General features: G+C 38.2%; 1 protein-coding gene across 1 annotated transcript in view; it reads left to right on the top strand.

Annotated features, from left to right (window-relative positions):
* LOC125267649 (astrotactin-2-like) overlaps positions 1-22923 on the top strand; it is a 458853-nt gene that overhangs the window by 428258 nt on the left and 7672 nt on the right. Inside the window, exon 20 of the mRNA XM_048189494.1 lies at positions 15260-15401. Coding sequence (XP_048045451.1) covers positions 15260-15401 — 142 coding nt within the window. The remainder of the gene's footprint in view (positions 1-15259; positions 15402-22923) is intronic.

Below are 22923 nucleotides of genomic sequence, written 5' to 3'. Positions count from 1 at the left end.
ACAGAGAACATTGCTTCAGGAGATGAAAGAAAGGCCTGGACTCTGTAGCGGCATAGTTGAGAACAAATGACCTGTGCTTTGTTTTGGTTGTTACAGAAACATATGAGGGAGTCATATCCACTTTGATGCAAGTGCCCTCACTAGTGTTTTATCTGGAATTGTGTTTGCGCTATAGCCTTTCAACTGAGAGGAAACGTGAATTTTAGCTCGTCTTCCAGAATTATGACGTTCCTCCTTGGCATTGAACCACACAAATATGATTGCAGTTTTGGTTTTTACGTTTATTAGATCGGAGGCATACATGGCATGGCCAACGCAGTCTTGCGGAAATGTGTATCTATTTTACACTTTGGCGAATTGGTGATTAATTCATATGAATTCATAAACATAGGTTTTCATACAATCTCCCTAAGCCTGATGCTTAGATTTAGGGGTGGAGCTTCATGTTTTAGCTTTTTCTAAAAAGTTTTACAATTTCGTACACTGTAAAACCGAACAGTGAAATTAATTAAAGGAAATAAGTTTGTTTCACTCAAATAATAATGAAAGTTCATTGTACTTAATAGAGGAAAGTTGTGTGAACTCAAACGTTGATTGTAGTGAGCTGAACTTAATATGATTGAGTTGCGTCAGACTTCCACAGCTCTCGGCCCCGCCCCACTTGTCACAAAAAATTTAAGTTCTACTAACTTAAAAAAAAAAAAAAGTTAGTTTACTTAAATGTTTTGGGGTAATATGTTTCCTCAAATGTTCTGAACTCATTGAGTTTTACAGTGTATGTATTACTTTGTAGAAATTCATACAGAATCCCCACTTTGTAAAATAGTTCTCATGAGCTGACGTGGCAGAGCGTTATGGTGGCACAGACAACTCTGCAAAACAGCAGGAGGAAGATGCATGAGATGCCTTAAATGACTTGAATAACTCCCATCATGAGCTGGAGCGGATAAATGAGAAAAATGCTTAGTCCCAGCCTCTCCCCTTCAGTTCAACATGATTTGCTTCCTCCCTGCTTTTTTGAGCAAGAGGTCACCTAACATCTGCGACAAGGTTTTAATCGCTGTGTTAACTCAACATCACGCAATATGTTTCTCCAGTAATAGAATGTCTCCGCTAATCTCAACCGGCTGTTCGCGGTTCCTGTTTATATCGACAGAGCGGTCTGATAGGTACCAGGCACTTAACAGAATCCTGGGAAGATCGCAGGTACTCCCGCGCAAACTCTGATGCCTCGGAGAGACCTCACATGCTGTAATTTCTGTTCAAACCACCATCTTTTTCAAATCCAGACTGACTGAGGTTGGCACTGCCATTACACTTTTTACAGTGTGAAGTACACAAAGCGTGTATAACCTATGTTGCAATCATTGTTTTGTTAGGATACACCCAGGAAAACTGTCAAACTGCAATTCCTCAACTGAAAGAGTCTTGAGTCAAATGTTTAGGATAAATCACATTCCTACCCTCAAGACTCGCAATTCTTTTGACGCAGAGTAGAAATAAGAGTAGTTTTTTTTAAGTAATACTGGAAACGCAATGCTCTCAGAAAGTGTAATGCCCTTGCTTCATAATAGTCACACACTTATGCGTCCCTCAGTTGGGTGGATCCTACTGTGGTTGAGAACTCAAATGTCTAGTGAATGCAAAACAACCGAAGAATTTATTTTTCTAAAACTTTTTGTCAAGACCAGAGTGCTGACAAACTATGACAAAAAACTACAAACTGTCATTGATTCTCAAGAGGAGACTCCTGCTTAGATTGGATACCAAGACTGTAAACCACTGAACAGGATACAGTTATTATTTTGTCCTGTGCAAATATTGTCCCTTTTATAAACACGTTAAGCACTTATAAAGTATACTTTTTAGTAGTCGTAGCCTGAGATGGTATGCAGATGGACTGTCAATCACTGCATTTTGCATTTGGCAAGCTGTAATATGATTGGTTGGGTTTATGCAACATTAGAATTATAGAACTTTGTTTTCTGAGTTATGTCTGTAATAATATTTGCGTATCACTTTTAGACAAACATAAATGTTATTTACAAAGTCTACACATCATATTTCTTCAGCGATTTCCATAAAGCCAGTTGAGAACTGATTATGTCTAGCCGTTTTACCATGTGATATTGAAAACACAATGCAAAAAAGTGTGGAAAACTTGGAATTGCAAGAAACACATTCTGTATTTTGAAGATATAAACTGGGAAGAAAAGTCTGAAATTTTGAGAGGTTAACTCTAAATTTCAAAATATAAACTTGGATGTGCAAAAAAATGTAATCAGAATTGTGTTATAAATGTTCAGTACTGAGAAGAATAAAACTCAAAATTGTACAGCGTTGCACTCGTGATGTGAAGCAGTCGGAAGCTAAAACTGCTTGGGAGCTTCAGCAAATGTGTTTTTTTCTCACATTTGCTTTTGAACCTCTAACCCATTAATCTTTAATCAGTTTATGATATGCAAGCAACAACCCAGAACACCCTGGAAATCATCATTAACTCTTTCTCCGCTATTGACAGAATTTTCAGGCTTTCCCTGTTTTTACTGTTATACGGTAGGGGGCGCTATTACACATCTTCTGGAAGAGTAGAGAATCTCCCGATCAAAACACAGGGAAAAAAGAAGCAGAAACAAGCATTGCTTATGCACATTCAACAAAAAACTTGATTATCTCAGGTTTTTGTTACAAAATGTTGCTTAAAAAAAAAAAAAAACCCTTTAAAATTTTTTAAATATCAATATATCAATACAACAAAATATTCTGGGGGCCATGAAAGTTTTTTGAAAATTATCAAAAATTCTGGCGGTGGCTGGCAAAAAATAAAATAAAAAGAAAAAAATGCTGGCAGGGAAAGAGTTAAAGGGTTAGTTCACCCACAAATAAATATTCTGTCATTAATTACTCACCCTCATGTCGTTCCACACCGTAAGACTTTGTTCAAAATATAAACTTGGATGTGCAAAAAAATGTAATCAGAATTGTGTTATAAATATTCAGTACTGAGAAGAATAAAACTCAAAATTGTGAGATATAAGTTCTGAGTTCTGACAAAAAAATTAAAAATGAATTGCAAGATTTTCACTTAAAATTGTGAGATATAAACTCACAAGAATTGTGAGATTAAAGACCATATCTTTCCAGTCGGGCGTAAATCTCTAAAAACGTTACTTTTCAGAAAATGGAAAACATTCATCATTCACCTGATTCAAACAACCAGTTCTTTATTTACCATTGCATTGCAAACAAGCAGAGACGCGCCAAACTGCATGCAGCACGATAGAGGTGGGCGGGGTTATGAGGTTTGACTGACAGTTTGAGGATCCAATAGAGTTACGATGTTTAGTCACACGTTCTTTTTGATATTTTGCATTGGTTAAATATTTGCAAATCCCACAGACAGACATAAAGGGTGACCAATAGTAATGATTTATGGAAGAAAAAAAAAATGATTCTGAATCGACGAAGGTTGTTCATTAACTTCAGACCTGATTTGCTTGATGCAACCGCTGTGATTCCTTCACTAGTTTATCTAAAACTTTTTTTTCTCTCTCTCTCTCTCCTTGTGATTTTCAGCGCTAACACACTCCAAGCAGCTGTGGCTGACACAGCACTGATTCATACAGACACTTCAGATATAGCATGTGTAGCAGTGTACTCGCAGTTCTCACAGCCTGGTGATAAAGTTGTGCCTCCTCTGCTCTAATGAATGAAAGCAGACGACGAGCATGGACATGGTGTTCCTGCCTGCAGAACCCCTGGCAAGGAGAGTGTGTTAACCAATAGGGGTTAGCTGAGGTAATGTCTGTCCTGCCAGGCTGTAGTCTAGCACAGCTGGGGTATCGGTTTGGCTATGAATACAGAGAGAAAGATGCTCATACTGTACGTGGAGCGCACAAAGACCTGTAAACGATCCCATCAGAAGGTCTTTAGTTCATTACACTAATATCTCGCCTCATCAGCAAAGATGCACTAATTTCGTCCGTCATTTTCAAACATGTAAATGTGTACAGACTGTGACTGATACTGTGACAGAAATGATGTAGTGCAACACTGTACACTTTTGTTCATATTCTGTTGTGTTAAAGAAGTGGCAATGCTGATGCTGTAGCTATCTTTCCAGAGATCTTTCCTGATCTGCAGCTATTCCGGTGTGGAATAGACAAATTACATTGTTGATAATTGCAGTTTCTTACTCATTGAATAATCACATTTCTACAAAAACTGAACCTGTACAAATATTTCACTGCAGATTCCAGGAGAAATGAACACTAGAGGCAGTAAAACACCAACAACTTTTGTTCCTTTTCACACGAATCATGATTGCATGGGCAGATTATCGATTAATAAAGACTTGTTTTCATGCACAATACTATGTTATGAGCTCAAAACACTTTTATCTAAGTGCATGATTTGTAAAGTAATATATTTTATTGTTTGCATCACATAATCAGCTCCATATGTTTGTCTTTTCTGATATAGTAAACTTGCTCGTCGCTCACCTGACACAGCGTTGCACTCGTGATGTGAAGCAGTCGGAAGCTAAAACTGCTTGGGAGCTTCAGCAAATGTGTTTTTTTCTCACATTTGCTTTTGAACCTCTAACCCATTAATCTTTAATCAGTTTATGATATGCAAGCAACAACCCAGAACACCCTGGAAATCATCATTAACTCTTTCTCCGCCATTAACCGAATTTTCTGGCTTTCCATGTTTTCACTGTTATACGGTAGGGGGCGCTATTACACATCTGAAAGAGTACAGAATCTCCGGATCAAAACACAGGAAATAAGAAGCACAAACAAGTGATAAAAGCATTGCATATGCACATTGTTGTCTTCAACAAAAAAAAAATTGATTTTCTCAGATTTTTTATTACAAAATTTTGCTTTAAAAAAAAAAAACTTACCCACATTTAAGTGTTGATAAAAGAAGAAAAAAAGATTGCATGAAGCTAGAATAAAAAGTTTTGTTCTTGTTGTTTTTGTTTAAAAGCAAAGGCTCTGTTTCATCTTATGATATATTGCAAGTTCAGATATCAATACAACAACATATTCTGTGGGCCATGACAGTTTTGTGAAAATTATCAAAAATTCTGGATGTGGCTGGCAGGGAAGAATTAAATAAAACCATAAAACAAAAATTCATGACTTAAAATAAAATGAACATTAACTGAAAAAAAAAATTAAAAAAAAAAATAAATATATATATACACACACACACACACAAACCCGATTCCAAAAAAGTTGGGACACTGTACAAATTGTAAATAAAAACAGAATGCAATGATGTGGAAGTTTCAAATTTCAATATTTTATTCAGAATACAACATAGATGACATATCAAATGTTTAAACTGAGAAAATGTATCATTTTAAGGGAAAAATAAGTTGATTTTAAATTTCATGGCATCAACACATCTCAAAAAGTTGGGACAAGGCCATGTTTACCACTGTGTGGCATCCCCTCTTCTTTTTATAACAGTCTGCAAACGTCTGGGGACTGAGGAGACAAGTTGCTCAAGTTTAGGAATAGGAATGTTGTCCCATTCTTGTCTAATACAGGCTTCTAGGTGCTCAACTGTCTTAGGTCTTCTTTGTCGCATCTTCCTCTTTATGATGCGCCAAATGTTTTCTATGGGTGAAAGATCTGGACTGCAGGCTGGCCATTTCAGTACCCGGATCCTCCTTCTACGCAGCCATGATGTTGTAATTGATGCAGTATGTGGTCTGGCATTGTCATGTTGGAAAACGCAAGGTCTTCCCTGAAAGAGAACGACGTCTGGATGGGAGCATATGTTGTTCTAGAACTTGGATATACCTTTCAGCATTGATGGTGCCTTTCCAGATGTGTAAGCTGCCCATGCCACACGCACTCATGCAACCCCATACCATCAGAGATGCAGGCTTCTGAACTGAGCGCTGATAACAACTTGGGTTGTCCTTGTCCTCTTTAGTCCGGATGACATGGCGTCCCAGTTTTCCAAAAAGAACTTCAAATTTTGATTCATCTGACCACAGAACAGTTTTCCACTTTGCCACAGTCCATTTTAAATGAGCCTTGGCCCAGAGAAAACGCCTGCGCTTCTGGATCATGTTTAGATATGGCTTCTTTTTTGACCTATAGAGCCTTGACCCTTACGCACAGAGATTGTTCCAGATTCTCTGAATCTTTGGATGATATTATGCACTGTAGATGATGATAACTTCAAACTCTTTACAATTTTTCTCTGAGAAACTCCTTTCTGATATTGCTCCACTATTTTTGGCCGCAGCATTGGGGAATTGGTGATCCTCTGCCCATCTTGACTTCTGAGAGACACTGTCACTCTGAGAGGCTCTTTTTATACCCAATCATGTTGCCAATTGACCTAATAAGTTGCAAATTGGTCCTCCAGCTGTTCCTTATATGTACATTTAACTTTTCCGGCCTCTTATTGCTACCTGTCCCAACTTTTTTGGAATGTGTAGCTCTCATGAAATCCAAAATGAGCCAATATTTGGCATGACATTTCAAAATGTCTCACTTTCAACATTTGATATGTTATCTATATTCTATTGTGAATCTTCTATCTTCTTTTATCAACACTTAAATGTGGGTAAGTTTTTTTTTTTTTTTTTTTTTTTTTTTTTAAGCAACATTTTGTAATAAAAAATCTGAGAAAATCAAAAATTTTTGTTGAAGACTACAATGTGCATATGCAATGCTTTTATCGCTTGTTTGTGCTTCTTATTTCCTGTGTTTTGATCCAGACATTCTGTACTCTTTCAGATGTGTAATAGCGCCTCCTACCGTATAACAGTGAAAACATGGAAAGCAAGAAAATTCTGTCAATGGCAGACCCTAATGCATTTTATTTATTTTTTTTTTTAGTGCTTACCAGTGTTATTTTAGTATCATTAATACATTATTATAGGTTTCTGTTAATATTTAAATCCCCCCTCCCTCCATTTTTACTTTAATTTTAGATGCATTTTTATAATATATATATATATATATATATATATATATATATATATATATATATATATATATATATATATCAGCTAGTTATCAAGGCAACATTTTTTCATATTTGTTTAAATTACTAAACAATATTAACAAAACCTATACCACTGTTGCAAAATAACACTGGTAAGCACTACAAAACTAGTATTATGCATTATTTATGCATTATAAAAACATTTTAATAAAATGCATTAGGGTTTGATTTTATTTTTTTCATTTTTTTTTAAACAATAAGTGCATTTTACCATTTAATTGCAGTCCGATTCTATGAAATACGTTTTAAGAATAAATAATAAAAAAAAAAAAACATCTTTCAAAACTGTTAAAAATATAAGTGATTTAGCAAGCACAACCAAGACTTTAATGTGCAGGTAACTATAAATTTGATTTATAGTGGGAAATAAAATATGTTCATTTTACAAATGAAAACACAAATCATATGATACTACCACAGCACATTCAGTTACAACTGCGATCGCTAGAAATCTTGGCAGCGATTATTCCACAACTCCATAAATCTAACGGAACGACACCGGACATGCACTCGTATTTGGTTAGAAAAAAAACACAACAACAACACCAAACTGTGGTCTTTGTTCGCGAGCAGCCGGCTCTGTCTTCAGGCTCTTAAATTGTGTAAACACGAGCTGTTATGATTTTACCGTATGTGTGGCCCTGGCTTGAATTATATGGAGACTTGGGAAGAATTTATGGAACATATCTGCAGTTATGTTTCGTTTGTTTGAACCCGTGCACCCAGAAGAGGCCACCTGTTTTGCGTTAAACGTTAATTGTACCGAAAACTTTGTATAGCGATGCTGTGCACACTGGCGGGAGCGACTCCCCTGCATGTGCATAAAAATAAAATCTATTTCAAAATAACAAAAAGCATATAAATTATACTTAAAATAATCACTTGCATTTAAAATCAGCGCCTTGCATGCATTTTAAAATCACAGTTAAATATGAACACAACTGTGAGAAACGGAGCCAGTGAGCGTCCGGGAACCGTGTGAGACCTGTTCAGTTTGTTTCCTCGCACTATTAGCAGTGACAAGAGGTCAAGAAGTGCTTAAGATTGACTATCTATATTACGCTGCCTGGCCCTCGGTCCATTTCCCTCACATTGACACAAATATGCGTGGAATGCGCGAGCGGAGCCAGATTTCGCAGGCCCCCCGACAGCTTCGAGCCCAGAGAATGTGCAAAAGAGAAGGGAATAGGAGGCTTTGATAGGTACGGCAGAAGGCAGGGGGAAAGAAAACTCGGTTTGATGTTTGATGTTTCTGCATGAGGTTTGGCTGGAAACGCTATCTTTGTATGTTTTGATAATCAGAATAAATCAATAGGCCAGTCCGTGACTGGGAAGCAGGAAAGCGGCCACCCGTGGGCTGTTTCAGGGGTTTGCTAGTAATTATCACATACTCCAGCAATCCTAAAGGGGAAAAACAGTCAAAAGAAGTCAACAAGCCTTAGAAAGGAAATCTACGCGCACGTCCAAAATGATCACCCACATCTGCTTTCGTACTCAAGACCTGGACGAATTACTGTAGAACCGAAACGCTCGTGCTGTATCTGACACGACTTGTATTTATACAGTGGAGCGATTACTGTTTGGGATCTGCAGTCTGCTAGGAGATCTGACAAGCTCAATGTAAAGCTGAGGTCTACGACGCACGTGTTCGGCGTACAAACCTCTCTGCGCCGCTCTTCCGTTCACTGCACACGGCTCGCACGGATCCCGGGGGCTTGAGTGCGTAGACATCAAAGTTGCATGGGTTGCATGTTTTTGGATGCGAGGTGGGCAGGTATCGGGGGGTTTGACACAAGCCTTCCTCCATATGGTGCCAACTGCAAAGGCCTCGCATTTTAAAAATATACTTGACTTGACTCCCTTGTGACTTCATGCATGGCAATGTCCCACTACTGAAGTATTACTCGCTGTCACGGTGAAAATGCATGGTTGTAACGGGATAGTTGACCCTAAAATGAAAATAAAGTCATCATTTAGTCACTCTTGTGTGACTTTCTTTCTTTTGCAGACCAGAATTTAAAAAAAAAAAAAAATTCTGCTCATGCTTGTTTATATAATGGCAGTGAATAGCGACCAGCATCAAGCACGCAAAAGTATCACAGAATGATCCCATGCGACACATGTCAAGTATTCCCTGAGTTTTGGGGGTATTCAGTAGGGTTTGGTGAAAAACAAACCAAAATTTTATGTATTATGTAACAAAAACCCTGACCTTGGCCGTCGGTCTTCTGTGCTCGACTGCGTTCATGAGACTCTGTTAGCACCAGTTCACTCCAAAAACTACACAAGTTGTGAAAAATCAAGATTAATACAAACGCAACATGAAAAAAAACGTTGAGTTCGTCGCAACAAGAAGTTATTGCGTTCACATCTGTCAACTGTCATCAGACAACCGGAGTATTCAACTTTTTTGCGATTTCAAGGTGTTGTATTCCATGTTTCAAGTACACAAACATATAGAATAGGGGGCATTTTGTTTTCATAGGGGGATACATTATTTTTATGATCTGAGAAACAGACTTTCACCAAAACAATAACATCCTGTAGATAGTCCATCTTACAAACTACACCAAATCCTTTTGCATTATTCCTATATACTTTGTAAACATGAGGCACAAAAGCTATTTAATTCCTCTGAAAACACAGTGATAAAAACAATATTCTAATATCTGTAGCATGTTGATGTGTAACACTGGCTATGTTTCCATCTGCCTATTTTTATGCACATTTTGGGATATCGCATCAAAAACTGACGGATGGAAACGCCAAGATGCACATAAAAATGTATTCTAAAAATGTGCATAAAAAACTTTTGCGCTCGTTTCAGTCAGATAATTTTTCTATCCGATAAGAAAACTATTACATAAGAAATGTACATAAACTATGATAGAAACACATTTACTGAATAAATTCCTCGATGGGCATCAAAATAAAATCATGTGACTTTGCGTGAGCAGCAGAAAAATCTTGTTGCGAAGCATCTGAAACACTGTTTTGGTCATTCAGAAGTCTGTCGTCAGTCTGGTTCAGTATAATTCCTCCCAGAACTGTCTTACATCACTGCGTTTCCAAACAGCAGCGTCCACCTCTGAAACAAGATAACACGTTTGTTGCTTTTCGTCTGCACGCTCCGAGACGCGAATAATTTATTATATACAGTGGATTCTCCTACGTTTCTAAGTAATATTTAGCACCAGTTTATCAGAAATTGAGGATTTTGTTCTCTTTGACTCACTGGATGGAAACGGTGCTTTATTCGCGAATGTTTTATGTCATATTGCAATTTTTCGCACAAGTTAAATTCACAACTTTGGATGGGAACATAGCTAAAAACTGTGAGTGTACTCACCATCAGAATAGTTGAAGATGGCGGGTCGAGTGATAGTCAGTTATAAATATAACTGAATTATGTTTCAAGTTCCGTTTTGTGTAATATGCATTAAATATGAATGTTATGAATAAGGTGAACCATCTCCAGCGAAAGTCTAAGGAGATGTGCTTCCCATTTAAAAACACATTTAAATAGATTTCCTTGAAATAGTTTCAAGTTACTTGTCACCACACAACCTACACATCCCAACATAAACACTGCTGATAAATTATGCTGCAGTCCTTAACTTTTTTTGGTTAAAAATGATCCAAAATTAATTTGAGCAATTATATAACCAGCAATTACATAAAACTGCCTCCTTATCTTAGCTCGATTCACAAAGGTAAGCTTGTAATAATGTTTTATAATAAAATCGGTACTGGTGGATTTCCGAGGGAAATTCGTGCATGCAGACGTTCGTCTTTGCGTCATTACGTCACGTCTGTTTACATGAAGAGCGAATCCCAGCTAGTAGGCTAAATCACATGTGAGGATGGCCGATCATTTATACTCTCTTCTCACAACAGCTGGAATAATTAAACTTATCATTTTGATAGCGGATTGTAATCCAAATGACAATCATTAGTGACAACTGGAGATTCACTCGAAGTCAAAAGCAAAAGTCTTCAGACTGTGGAGTGGCTACAGGAACTGAAATCTACAGGTAACGCTAATACACACTAAATACACATAGTCACGCTATGCTAATGTTGTTAACATTAACAATTTGAGAACAAAGTATAACAGTAATAATAATTTGCATGGTTTGATGTGATCTGAGCTAAACAATCGTTAGATTTAATCATCATTGGCAGCGCGATTTATAGTAATGCTTTTTTTCCTCAGTTGGTCAGAACAAAAGTGGCAGACATGTTACTTGTTCAGATGACATTTTCCAGTGAAAATTCTTATTTTGGTCATACTTCCAAGACGTAGAATCTGTGATTCTGAAGTACAGTATCCAGTATCCATAACAAAGAATAAAAATTTTTGTTTCGCATCAGTGCCAAAGTCACGCCCCCCAGTGGTGAACCAGTGAAATTTCGAAACACTTATGACGTAACGAAGCCTCGTTTACTGAAATCACGTGACTTTTGGCAGTTTGATTCACGCTCCGAACCACCGATTCGAAACAAAAGATTCGTAAAGCTTCATGAAGCAGTGTTTTGAAAATCACCCATCACTAGATATTGTTGAATAAAGTCAGTATTTTTTTGGCGCACAAAAAATATTCTTATCACTTCATAACATTAAGGTTGAACCACTGTAGTCACATGACTGTTTTAAATACGTCTTTAGTAGCTTTCTGGGCATTAAAGATGTTTATTATCTTGCTGGTAATGATGCAGGCCTCACTGAGCCATCGAATTTTATCAAAAATATCTTAATTTGTGTTCTGAAGATGAACGAAGGTCTTACGGGTGTGGAACGGCATGAGGGTGAGTAATTAATGACAGAATTATTATTTTAGGGTGAACTAACCCTTTAAGCAGTTCTGTTTCAATAAATGAAGCTGACTGCTCTTATTTACGTAATTGTTTGTTATAATAAGATAATAATTTGCAAGCGTGCAAAACTCAGAATCCACTCACCACTCAAAACGCCAATGCTAACTTAAACACCTCTGATTGGTCATTGCATTCAAGAAATCATGTTTGTGATTGGCTACATTGCTCAACACTGAAAAAACAGGCCTGGTTTGCTTTCGTAGCCTTCATTTGCACATTATTTGGAGGAAAACATTATGCAGGATGTGAAATTTACAATTAATTGACCGGTTAATCAATTATCAAAATAATCGGTGCTTCCAGAGAACATTTTGAGATGTGTTTCTGTACGAGGGCTCTGGATTATTTCTCGCTTCACTGATCTTAACTAATCTCTTTAAATCTCTAAACTTTGTGTGCAATGTAGCTTTTCAACATATTTTATTTTGTTTAATGTTTCATTCTAATGTTTTCTTTTATTTTGTGATTTGCATTTGTTTTTTCCCCATAAGATAAGTGTATAGTTTTTTAGTTGCAGCCCTGCAGCAGTCTCTGTTTTCCTGTCATTATGACCTCCCACGACCTTTTGGCATATGCCACTGGAATATCTTCTATACTTTGTTTTGATGGTCAACTTCAAGGGAAGCGTAGAAGAAACATTGTATCATGTTGAACATAAGCAGCGTGGGCCTCCTGGCCGAGAGGAAACTATGCATGCATTTAAGGGCATTCCATCACCGGGATTATTCAACACGGACCTTTTGCGGTCTTATGTGGAGTTGCCATGCCATTGTTTTCCATTTCATGAATGTCAAGTTTGCAAAATATACAGAAGTTCCTTAGACGCGGGGGCCACAAAGTGAAAGCAATGGGTTTTGAGACTTTATAAAAAGACGTTTTGGCTCGGGCACTCCTGAGGTGTTGGAATGCGAGCGGGAAGCTTCCCTTATATACAGTGTGTTTTCTGGGAAAATGGCTAAATCATTCGTTCGTTCAGTCCCCCTTTTCTAGACCTTCCCTCTGTTGCCCATTTTTTACTGTTCCCTCGGGACGCACAACCCAGACACGTTCTGCTGTTTTGATATGTATTTTGGAACGTGTTAAAAACTGATGTGAGCCTGCGACGCATGTTCGTCTAGCTCCAGAGTTGCTAAAATTGGAGGTGTCGAATGTTGTTTTTACTGCTTGCTCTTTTCTTGTCCGCTTTGCCTCTTAGGTTGTGCTGGGAACTGAGTTTAGCAACTGCCTCTGTATGATTTCCCTAAAAGCTGACTTGAATATTTTCTTATTTGTTAAACTGGTATTTCATGGAAATAAGGGTGCAACGATACCTCACAACAGTATAAATGTCATGCACTATACATGTAAGTATATGACATAATTGTAAACCTGAAATCTGATTGGTTGATTTGAATGTTGTTCCAGGATCAACAGAAATGTTGACCCAGGAACATGTTGAACTCAGCAATATCAGGATATGCCCAATGGCATGTAGCTTCATGCATTCTTTTTTATCAACACTTGAATGTTGGTACATTTTATAAAAAAGCAACTTCTTGAACAAAAAGCTGAGAAAATTGCATTTTTGTCAAAGACTTTGTTTGATCATCATTCTGAATCTGATCCGGACTTAGACTGAGTAGATTGAGTCCACCAACACCCCCAAAGCTTCACATTTGTTTTCAGCATTTCGGGTTCAACATTTCATTCTGTATTGTTGGCCAGTTTTGATTTATTTGCTGTTGAATGTTTGATGATCACATTATTTTACAATGCTTCTATCGCTTGTTTCTGCTTCTTTTTTGCTTGTTTTTGGATCTGGATATTCTGTATTCTTTCAGACGATGCGTAATAGCGCCCCCTACCATATAAAAGTGAAAACATGGATTGCTGGAAAATTCCATTAATGGCGGGGGAAAAATTAACTCATTATATTGAAAATATCAATGTATCAAAAAATATCAAAAAGTCTAATGCAGCTTTGGAATAACAACAAGTACCTTAGAGTAGTAATATACCCTTAAATACATATCACCGTACTTCCCCAGCTGATTGATTACATTAAAAATTGCAAACATTTTTTGTGTTACAAGTTTTCTAAAATCGTATGTTTAAATATGCAAATGAGGCATTATCTAATTAAATATGCACTAATTTGCATAAGTCTCAAAATTGACCGGTGCCTGAAAAAACAGTGTTTTTGCCTGTAGTGTCTCCCCTTAAAGCCGCGGTCACACTAGACTTTGAACGTGCGAAATTTTTTCGGATGCTGTAACGGTCGTAATATGACGTCACGGTCTACAGCGTCTTTTTTATAAACATGAATTCAACACATAATTTAAAGTAATACATTTAAAATGTAAAAATATAGAACCTACTCGAATTTACTGCAAAAATATAATTCTTTTCATTCAGCCAAGAGGTCATGCCGATCTTCTACTGGTCGCACGTCTTCACGTGATGCGAATTCGCAGGTCAGAGTTCACCAAACTTGAACTTTGGAACGCAGCGAAATGCGAAATTTTTCGCACGAGCTTGCGTTTCCGGTCTGATGCATTCGCATGCGTTTGAATGGAAGTCAATGGAACGAAAAGTGCAGTGTGACCGCCCCTTAAGGTACTACTGTAAACCTTTTAGGAGTGAAAAAGTCAACACAATCCCACGGCAATTTGTCACTATTTTGAATTTTGGTGGCTAATTGACACGCTTTATGACATAATAACACTTTTCTGGGTCCTCAAAGTGCTTTACATATGAAAGGGGGAATCTCAATGTGCAGCATCCACCTGGATGATGCGACGGCAGCCATATTGAGCCAGAACGCCCACCACACACCAGCTTATTGGTGGAGAGGAGACAGAGTTATGACGCCAATCAGTGTATGACTGGTTGTCACTGGCATTAGTGTAGTCATTGCTCACATATATATATATATCTTCATGAAGTCTTCAGAACAGTGGTAACCACAGCATCTTCAACATAACAAACTCTTTAAATGTCAAACATAACAGCATTAAACACTAACAGGTCTTTCCCTTCACTGAAAACAAATAAATTAACACTTAATTTGAACATTTATTATTCTTATCCAGTGCTGGGAACTAGAAATCCACTGCCCAGTTTCCAAAGTTATCAAGACAATTTCATTAAGTTACAATTTAATAAAAAATTTAATGATCAACATTATTATGTCAACAGAACTCAATAAAATTATATTTGCTACTTAAAAGTTATAATCACATTTTAAAAATGCATTTATTTAAGTTGTGGTAACATGTCCCCTGAATTACTTAATGAATTTTAATTTTTGGTTGAACTAGTCCTGTATTAATGTGAATGTCCCTCTCTCTGTGTTTTCCAGGAGAGGTTCTAAGCCTCATGGACGATCTTTTCTCGGGTCTGGGCTCCTCGTGTGTGGTAGCAGGACGGAGAAGCGGAGAACATCCTCACAGTATGATATACTCTCTCGTCTTCAAGTGCCTGGAGCCCGACAGCCTTTATAAGTAAGAGCCACAGCAAGCAACAAAGTTTGAAAAAGTCCTCTATTCATCAGCTCTTCATTTCAACTTATACTTTTCTACAGTATATTGTGAATATAGACTATATTGTCTTGGCAAAACGACGTTTTAAGGACAACATGCAGCAAAGTAACACCCTTTAGCTATGATAATTATGAGTGAAAAAAATTAAGGGTTACACTTTATTTCGATGGTCCACTTTAGACATTCTAAAGTGAAAGTGAAAGTGACATGTGAAGGCCAAGTGAGTATTAGTAGACTGTTAGGTGAGGGTTCGGGTTAGTAGAATGAGTTGACATTTAGTTGCAAAGTTACTTATATAGTTAGTAGAATGTCTAAAGTGGACCATTCTACAAAGTTTATTAATACACATTTGAGTGATTCCGAGAATGTAAAGATGATAAAAAAAAATGTTAAAAATCAAACTGGCACTAAATATTTGTGTACAAAATTATTCAACCCCCCAAAAGTCAAATTTTGTGCAGAATACTTTATTCTTTATAAACACTGCCTGTAAGTGCTTAGAAGCTTCTGTCACAATTCCTCATTCTGGCCCATTCTTTACTTGAAAAAGCTTCCAGATCACTGATCGTCTTTGGTTTCCTTGTTACCACTTCTTTCTACAAATTTCATCTAATATTTTCAATGAGATTTCAATCTGAAGACTGTACAGGCCACTCAAGAACATTCATGTAGATTTGGATGTATACTTTGGGATGGACGTCCTGCAGGAAAGTCCATTGATCATCAAGCTTCATTCTCTGCATCACCATCTTTGCCAAAATGGCTTGATACTTCAAAGAATTCATGATGTCCTTGTTTTTACTTCCTACAACAACAAAGAACCCTCATAACAAAACTGGACCACCTCCATGTTTGACCATGGAGATGGTGTTCTACTGCTCATAAGCATTGCCTTTTTTGCACCAGATGCACCCGTGATCCATGCTTCCAAAAAGTTCCAGTTTGGTCACATCCCTCCATAAAACATTATTACACAACTCCACAGGTATATCCAAATAAATTTAAGCATATTCAAGTCAGCCTTTTATGTTATTCTTGGTCAATAGTGGCATTCGGCAAAGCTGCAAAGCTTATGAGCAGAAGAGCACCATCTCCATGGTCAAACATGGAGGTGGTCCAGTCTTGTATATATGGCCGTCAAGTAAGTACCAGAATTTTAAAATTGATATGAGATAGGTGGCCTATAGAGACGATAAAATAGGGCTGATAACATTTCTTGGTTCTAGTTTGCATTTTTAACTCTTTTAAAAGAGTTTTTTCAGGCTTTCTGTGTTTTCACAGTTATATGGTAGGGGGCGCTATTACGCATCTTCTGAAAGAGTACAGAATCTCCAGATCAAAACACAGGCAAAAAATAATCAGAAACAAGCAATAACAGCATTGTTTATGCATGTTGTAGTCTTTGAAAAACCATGATTTTCTCAGGTTTTTTTGTTTAAAATGTTGCTTTTTTATAAAACTTACCCACATTCAAATGTTGATAATAATAATAATAATAATAATAATAAAGAATGCATGGATGAAAATTATGAAAAACACTGGCAGTGACTGGCAACTTAAAAATAATAATAATAATAATAATAATAATAAAAAAAAGAGTTAACCAACTGGAGTTGATTTTGATCTTGATAGAGCCAGCAGGACAACCAGCGAGTTGCACAATATGATAATCAACTCTAATCCACTCATAATACTTACTGATGTTTGTGGATTTTGTTAATTAAAAGGATTTTATAAAAGATCAAGAGGAAGAAAAGTGATATTGATGACAACAGATTACAGATTAAAACAATTTTCCAAAGACAACCTGTTTGGTTTTAAAGATATTGATTAGTGAAAGAAAAAATAATAATGATGTAAATGATATAACATTGAGATGGGGACATTCAGTGCACTGCAGCTGCAGTCTAATGCAAGTGAGGAATCAGCACAAATCTGATATATTCAGTCTGGATTCTTTGGAAGGACAAATCCTTCCAACACCGACTTAATAGGCCAAAGACCACCGGAAAGTAAATTGATGTGGTTTGGATTTGGTAATTTAAGTTTGCTAAGTGTTGTATTACTCATTGTTATTTCTGTAAGTTGTGTTTACAGAGCTCTTTTTGGAGAGGAACCAGACAGGTAATAAAATGGCCTTTTCTTTGTTGGTTGTTTAGGCCTCTCGTGACAAGACATGTCAGAACATGGTTTAGTTATGAACAGGATGAACCTCATCAGTGTCGAATTTAATTGTGCCGCCTTCTTCTATTGAGGGTGAGGGGGTTAAAGAACACTGTGTGCATTTTCGTTCTTTCCTAAATGTTGTGTGATTTTCCGTCTTATTGCCACCTTGGTTCCTCACCAATCTTTCCCAGGCCTTTGGTTTCCATTTCGAGGAATCGTTTACCCAGAAATGAGCATTTTTGTCATAATTTACTCACCCTCAACAATAGATATAGTTGTTGTTTTCATGTCAGCTCTTTTTCTGTACTATGAAGTGGATGGAGACTTAAAACCAAGCTTTTCAGACAGTATTTGTAGTATGCTGAGCCATAACTCAACACTTTTTACAAGGCTCATGTTCGTAGATGATCTTTATAAACCAATTTTTGGCTTGCAAAGTGCATGCAATTTTGTCAGCATTCTGCATGTTAATAAGGAAAATTTGGTATTTAGTCATCACTAAATCAGTCAAGGTCTCAAAAAATGTTTAAGAAATTACTTAACAATCAACCTAAATGAGCAGCGTGGCAAAGCTGACTCATGGGAGAAGGTTAGTGGTGAAACTTTGAGAACAGACCCTGAAAGAACGATCCTTTGAGGGCAGAATAAATCACGGCCACTGACACAGCGAAGCATGATAAACCTGGTATGACCCATACCGTGGCGTGAATTATGAGATGCCTGAATTATGCATATGCTCTCCAAGGTTCAGAGTCCAAATCTCTGTTTAGCTGTAGACTTGCTATATCTTAGGTACATCTATCTTCTCCTCAACCACGTCTGATTGCTGTTCTGGTATATTTCACAGTTTGTGGGAAGAGTTGAAAACAAACCGAAGGAAATATCTGTTGTTTTAGCTACTAATGCTTTTGATGCCTGGAAGGCAACCCATTACGAGAATACTGACTACAAGATCTTTAAATGCTTCCATTAAACCTGATTTCTGTGTCCTAAATAGCTGATATTAAGATTAGCATAGAAATGAGCATTTTACTTCCAAAAGTATTTTCTTAAATGTGTCTGTGCTTCAGAATAGCCACATTTTTGGCCAACAAGATCAGCCCAGATGCATATTTTAAGCCCCAAAGAAAGTCCTAAAAGCCATATGCAGTGATTTAGCAGAGCTTCACTGTGAAAATATCATCTCAGAGTTCATTATTTGTGGTGGAAAATACATAAGAAAAGCTTTAAGGTATGGACTGAAAGACTTCCACAGAATCACAGTAATGGTAAAATTTTCGATTCAACTGCACTGACACTATCAGATGAGTTAAGCAGTTATTGAACTGAACTGAATCAACATTGAACTGAATTGAACTGAATAATCACACCGTTGTCTTCTGTAGGGATGTCTTAAAGCTTTATTTCATGAATTTCATGAACATTAACACTGTTGTTTTCCTGTTTATTTCCTGTTTAAGCTGAATTGTATAAAGTGCCATATAAATAAATGTGACCTGACTTGGCACACCAGCGTCTGTAATTCTCGTGACATCTCATTTGTTCTCGAGATTAAATTGTGAGCGATTTTTGCTAAAGTCTACGGAAAACAGCTCTTCATCAATCTTACATGTCTCAGAAAAGATCTCAACAGTGTCTCAATCTTTGCTCAGATTTGCCAAAAGCAACTCATTTAACGGCTGAACTATAGGTGCCAGAAATCAAAACAGCCATGAGCTGAGAAAAGCCAAACATACAGGAGTAACCAGAGAATGGTGAAACTGAAGTGAGAAAAAGAGGGATGTAGAATGTGTCAGCCAGGCAAGAGAAGGAGACAGAGAGAGAGAGAGGGATCGTTCCTGGGGGCCGAAGGGGAATGTGTGTTTTTCGCCGTCGTGTTTTGACATTCCCAGCGATGAGCCAGACCACTTTGCCTTTGTTCTCCTGGGTGATCTTTATCACTGCCAATTGTTCGCAGAGTTCCTCAGACTTGGAGTTGGATTTAAATGGCATGTGACATCCAGAGAGAGAAGCAAAGATAAAAAACATGAAGTATTCTGAAGAAAACTACAGCACCAAAACAAGGCATTTGAAAGTCTAAAGAGCTGCACACCATTCTTTATTTGCATCGAGGGTTCCAAAAAGAACCTTTTTCATCCATGGAACATTTTCATTGAACAAAAGCTTCTTTATAGTTGAAAAGGGTTCTTTAAGGCCCGTTCACAGCTATAACGATAACTATATTATGCCGTGCACACCAGCGCATTGTCACGCATCGTGGTATCAAAGCTCATGAAGATGATGACTATACAGAATAATCTTTAATAAGAACACACAGGAGATACCAGGAGAAAAACCATTGACATTAACGCATATACTGACAAGAACTGACAGAGAATGAGAGAGAACACAGAGTTTAAATAATCAGAAGAACTAACAAGATGATTGACAGAACAGGTGAACATAATGACTAATTAGACACACTAGGAAAACTAGGTCACAGGAGAGAACCAAAAACAAAGAAACACAACATACATGTTACAGAACGTCCCCTCCCAAAAAGGGGTGTCCTCGCAAAAGAAAAAAAAAAAACAGTCCGGGGAACCTAATACAGTCCAAAGGGGGAGTGGAGGGTGGGAGGAGCCAGGGGAAAGCCAGGAGCAGGAGGAGCCAGATGTTGAGCCAGAGTCCAGCCAGCACGAGGTCCCAGGGCGGAGTCCAAGGTGAGAGGAGCCATGGTGGAAACGACTTAATGGAACCTAACCCTAACCCTGACCTGGGGACGACCAACGGAGAAGCAGCCACCAATAATAGAGACCCAGGTGGAGACGATGAGCCGTAGAGCCCATGCGAAACCAGAGGGACTGGAGACAAAGGTGTAGCCACAGCGGCGAGCGTCCGAGGTGTAGCCATGAAACCAGGATGGGGCAGAGCCAGTGGGACAGAGGACGAAGGCGGAGCCAGATGGAGCCGAAGGCGCAAGCAGGATTATGTCCTGCCAAGGTGGAGCCGGAGGGACGAGGGAGCCTGGTGGAGCTGTATGGCCGATGGATTCCGATGGAGCAAATTTGTCGACAGGCCGAGATGAAGCGATGGGCACAGAGGATGGAGGCGAAGACAGGGGATCCTCTGGAGCTGGTGGAGTGAAGACACTGGGCAAGTCCTTACATGGTGGCTGAGGGACACAAGCGAAGGCGGGGCTGAGGAACTGGCAGTTTGAGGAGGTGGGATAGGGAGGTTGGGCGGGCAAACTGGAGAAAAAGGAAATGTTGGAGATACACAAGGCGCTGGAGAAATAGGGGAACTGGAAATTGTCTCTCCAAAAAAACCCATTAAAATTTCCTCAACAATGTCCTTTAGTTCCTCAACATATCCTCCAGAAGCCAGATCATACTCACACATATCGGCGGGAGTGTGGGTGGGGTATCCTCCAAGCCATCAATCTCCACTAACACTCCCTCTGCAATCCATGGTGTTGCCGGCTCGCGCACCTGGTCAGACACATTATGTGGAATGGGCTCCTTGGATGACTCCTTCCAACCTCTTCCTTGGTTCAGGCTCGTCCATTGTGGCGGGCTGGTCTCCACAGTCTGCAGTGGGCACATGCAACTTCTCCGTCGCGTCACTCGATGGTGGAAGGCTGGTCTCTGGAGGTGCTGGTGTGGGGCTGGTGACGATGTCATCCTCTGCAGGGCCAATGGTGAATGGTGAGTGGTTGTTCACCAGCACCCACTCTAAGAATGAGGAAATGAGTGAAGAACGCTCCCTGAGAGGCGTGCCTGGATAGTGTGTCTGGCATGCAAACTCAAAAAATCCCTGGTGTGAGACTCCAGAAAGCGGTCCCTCTGCTTCAGGCATAAAAGATGGATTGATGGATGGATTCTAAAGGATAAAGGATGGATTCTGATTGGTTCTTTTGAAAGTGATTCCAATGATATTGTTCCTTTGTGTCATTATCATTATAGTTGTGGTGTATCATCATAAAATTGGGATGATTATTAAAACTCTATAGTTACATATACAGGCCTTTAGACTATTAAGATATTCTTCACACAATGAACAAAAAGGTTTGTTTGGTTCTCTGGGGAACCAACAATGGTTCTTCACAGTCATTGCAGCAAAACCCTCTTTTGGAACCTTTATTTTTAAGAGCGTAAGGTAGAGTGAGAGCTAATTCAGAGCGTGTAAGCACAAAAAGTACCTTTGGCATTTTTGCAACACCTTAAACAACCCAAAACAGCAACTAGTCTAGAGTTCCCCTTCTGATGTCCTTAAAGCAAACTACAAATTGTCTGACTTAAAAAAAAAAAAAAAAAACACTCCAAAAGGCAACCACGCAACCACATAATTCAAACAATGTGACTGTTCAAGCCAGTGTTGTTCTGATGAGATTGGCAGTGGATGGTGGCTTGTCTGTATTTGGAGTGATGTCTTTTGGTGAGGTTTAGGAAAGGAATGCCACACTCCTTCGATGAATAACAAGATCAGGCAAACTATGCAAGCCATGTATAAACAGACCGTATTACAAACAAAACAATCAGCTGGTGGTTATTGAAATATGGATTTCCAAACAAAGGAAGAGTCAAAGTGTTGAAACCTTGCCGTGTAAAGAAACGTCTCCTTGGAAGTGGGGAAAAGACATCTCTGGCATCCTTCCGTTGACTTATGTGTAGTCAGAAAGCGTATCCATTTCATCAGATTCATCAGATGGCAGCGATGACTGTTATACAACAATGCAGGAATGAACAAATGTCTGCAACTGGCGTCTCGGGTTGGATGCATCTGATGTTGGTTTACGGTATGACTACACAACACCATTTCTGGTAATGAAGGAATTTTAATAAATATATATAATGTGCTTTGCAATTTAATCTGATGCTGGCACATTGCATTTAAACATGGAAAATCTACTTAATGTATGTTTACAGTGTACTTGACTTTCTGTACAATACCAAGAATCCTACCCAATACCTAAACTTAACAACTACCTTACTAACTATTAATAAGCAGTAATTGGGCATTTATTTTAGGCAAAAGTTGTAGTTAAAGGATTAGTTCACTTCAGAATGAACATTTCCTGATAATTTACTCACCCCCATGTCATCCAAGATGTTCATGTCTTTCTTTCTTTAGTTGAAAAGAAATTAAGGTTTTTGAGGAAAACATTCCAGGATTTTTCTTCATATAGTGGACTTCACTGGCGTTCAACGGGTTGAAGGTTCAAATGTCAGTTTCAGTGCAGCTTCAAAGAGCTCTACATGATCCCAGACGAGGAATAAGAGTCTCATCTAGAGAAACCATCAGACATTTTCTAAAAAATATTTAATTTATATACTTT

The sequence above is a fragment of the Megalobrama amblycephala genome, linkage group LG4 (genome assembly GCF_018812025.1).
Source record: "Megalobrama amblycephala isolate DHTTF-2021 linkage group LG4, ASM1881202v1, whole genome shotgun sequence".
Lineage (NCBI taxonomy): Eukaryota > Metazoa > Chordata > Actinopteri > Cypriniformes > Xenocyprididae > Megalobrama > Megalobrama amblycephala.
This window is presented reverse-complemented; position numbering and strand designations above follow the sequence as displayed.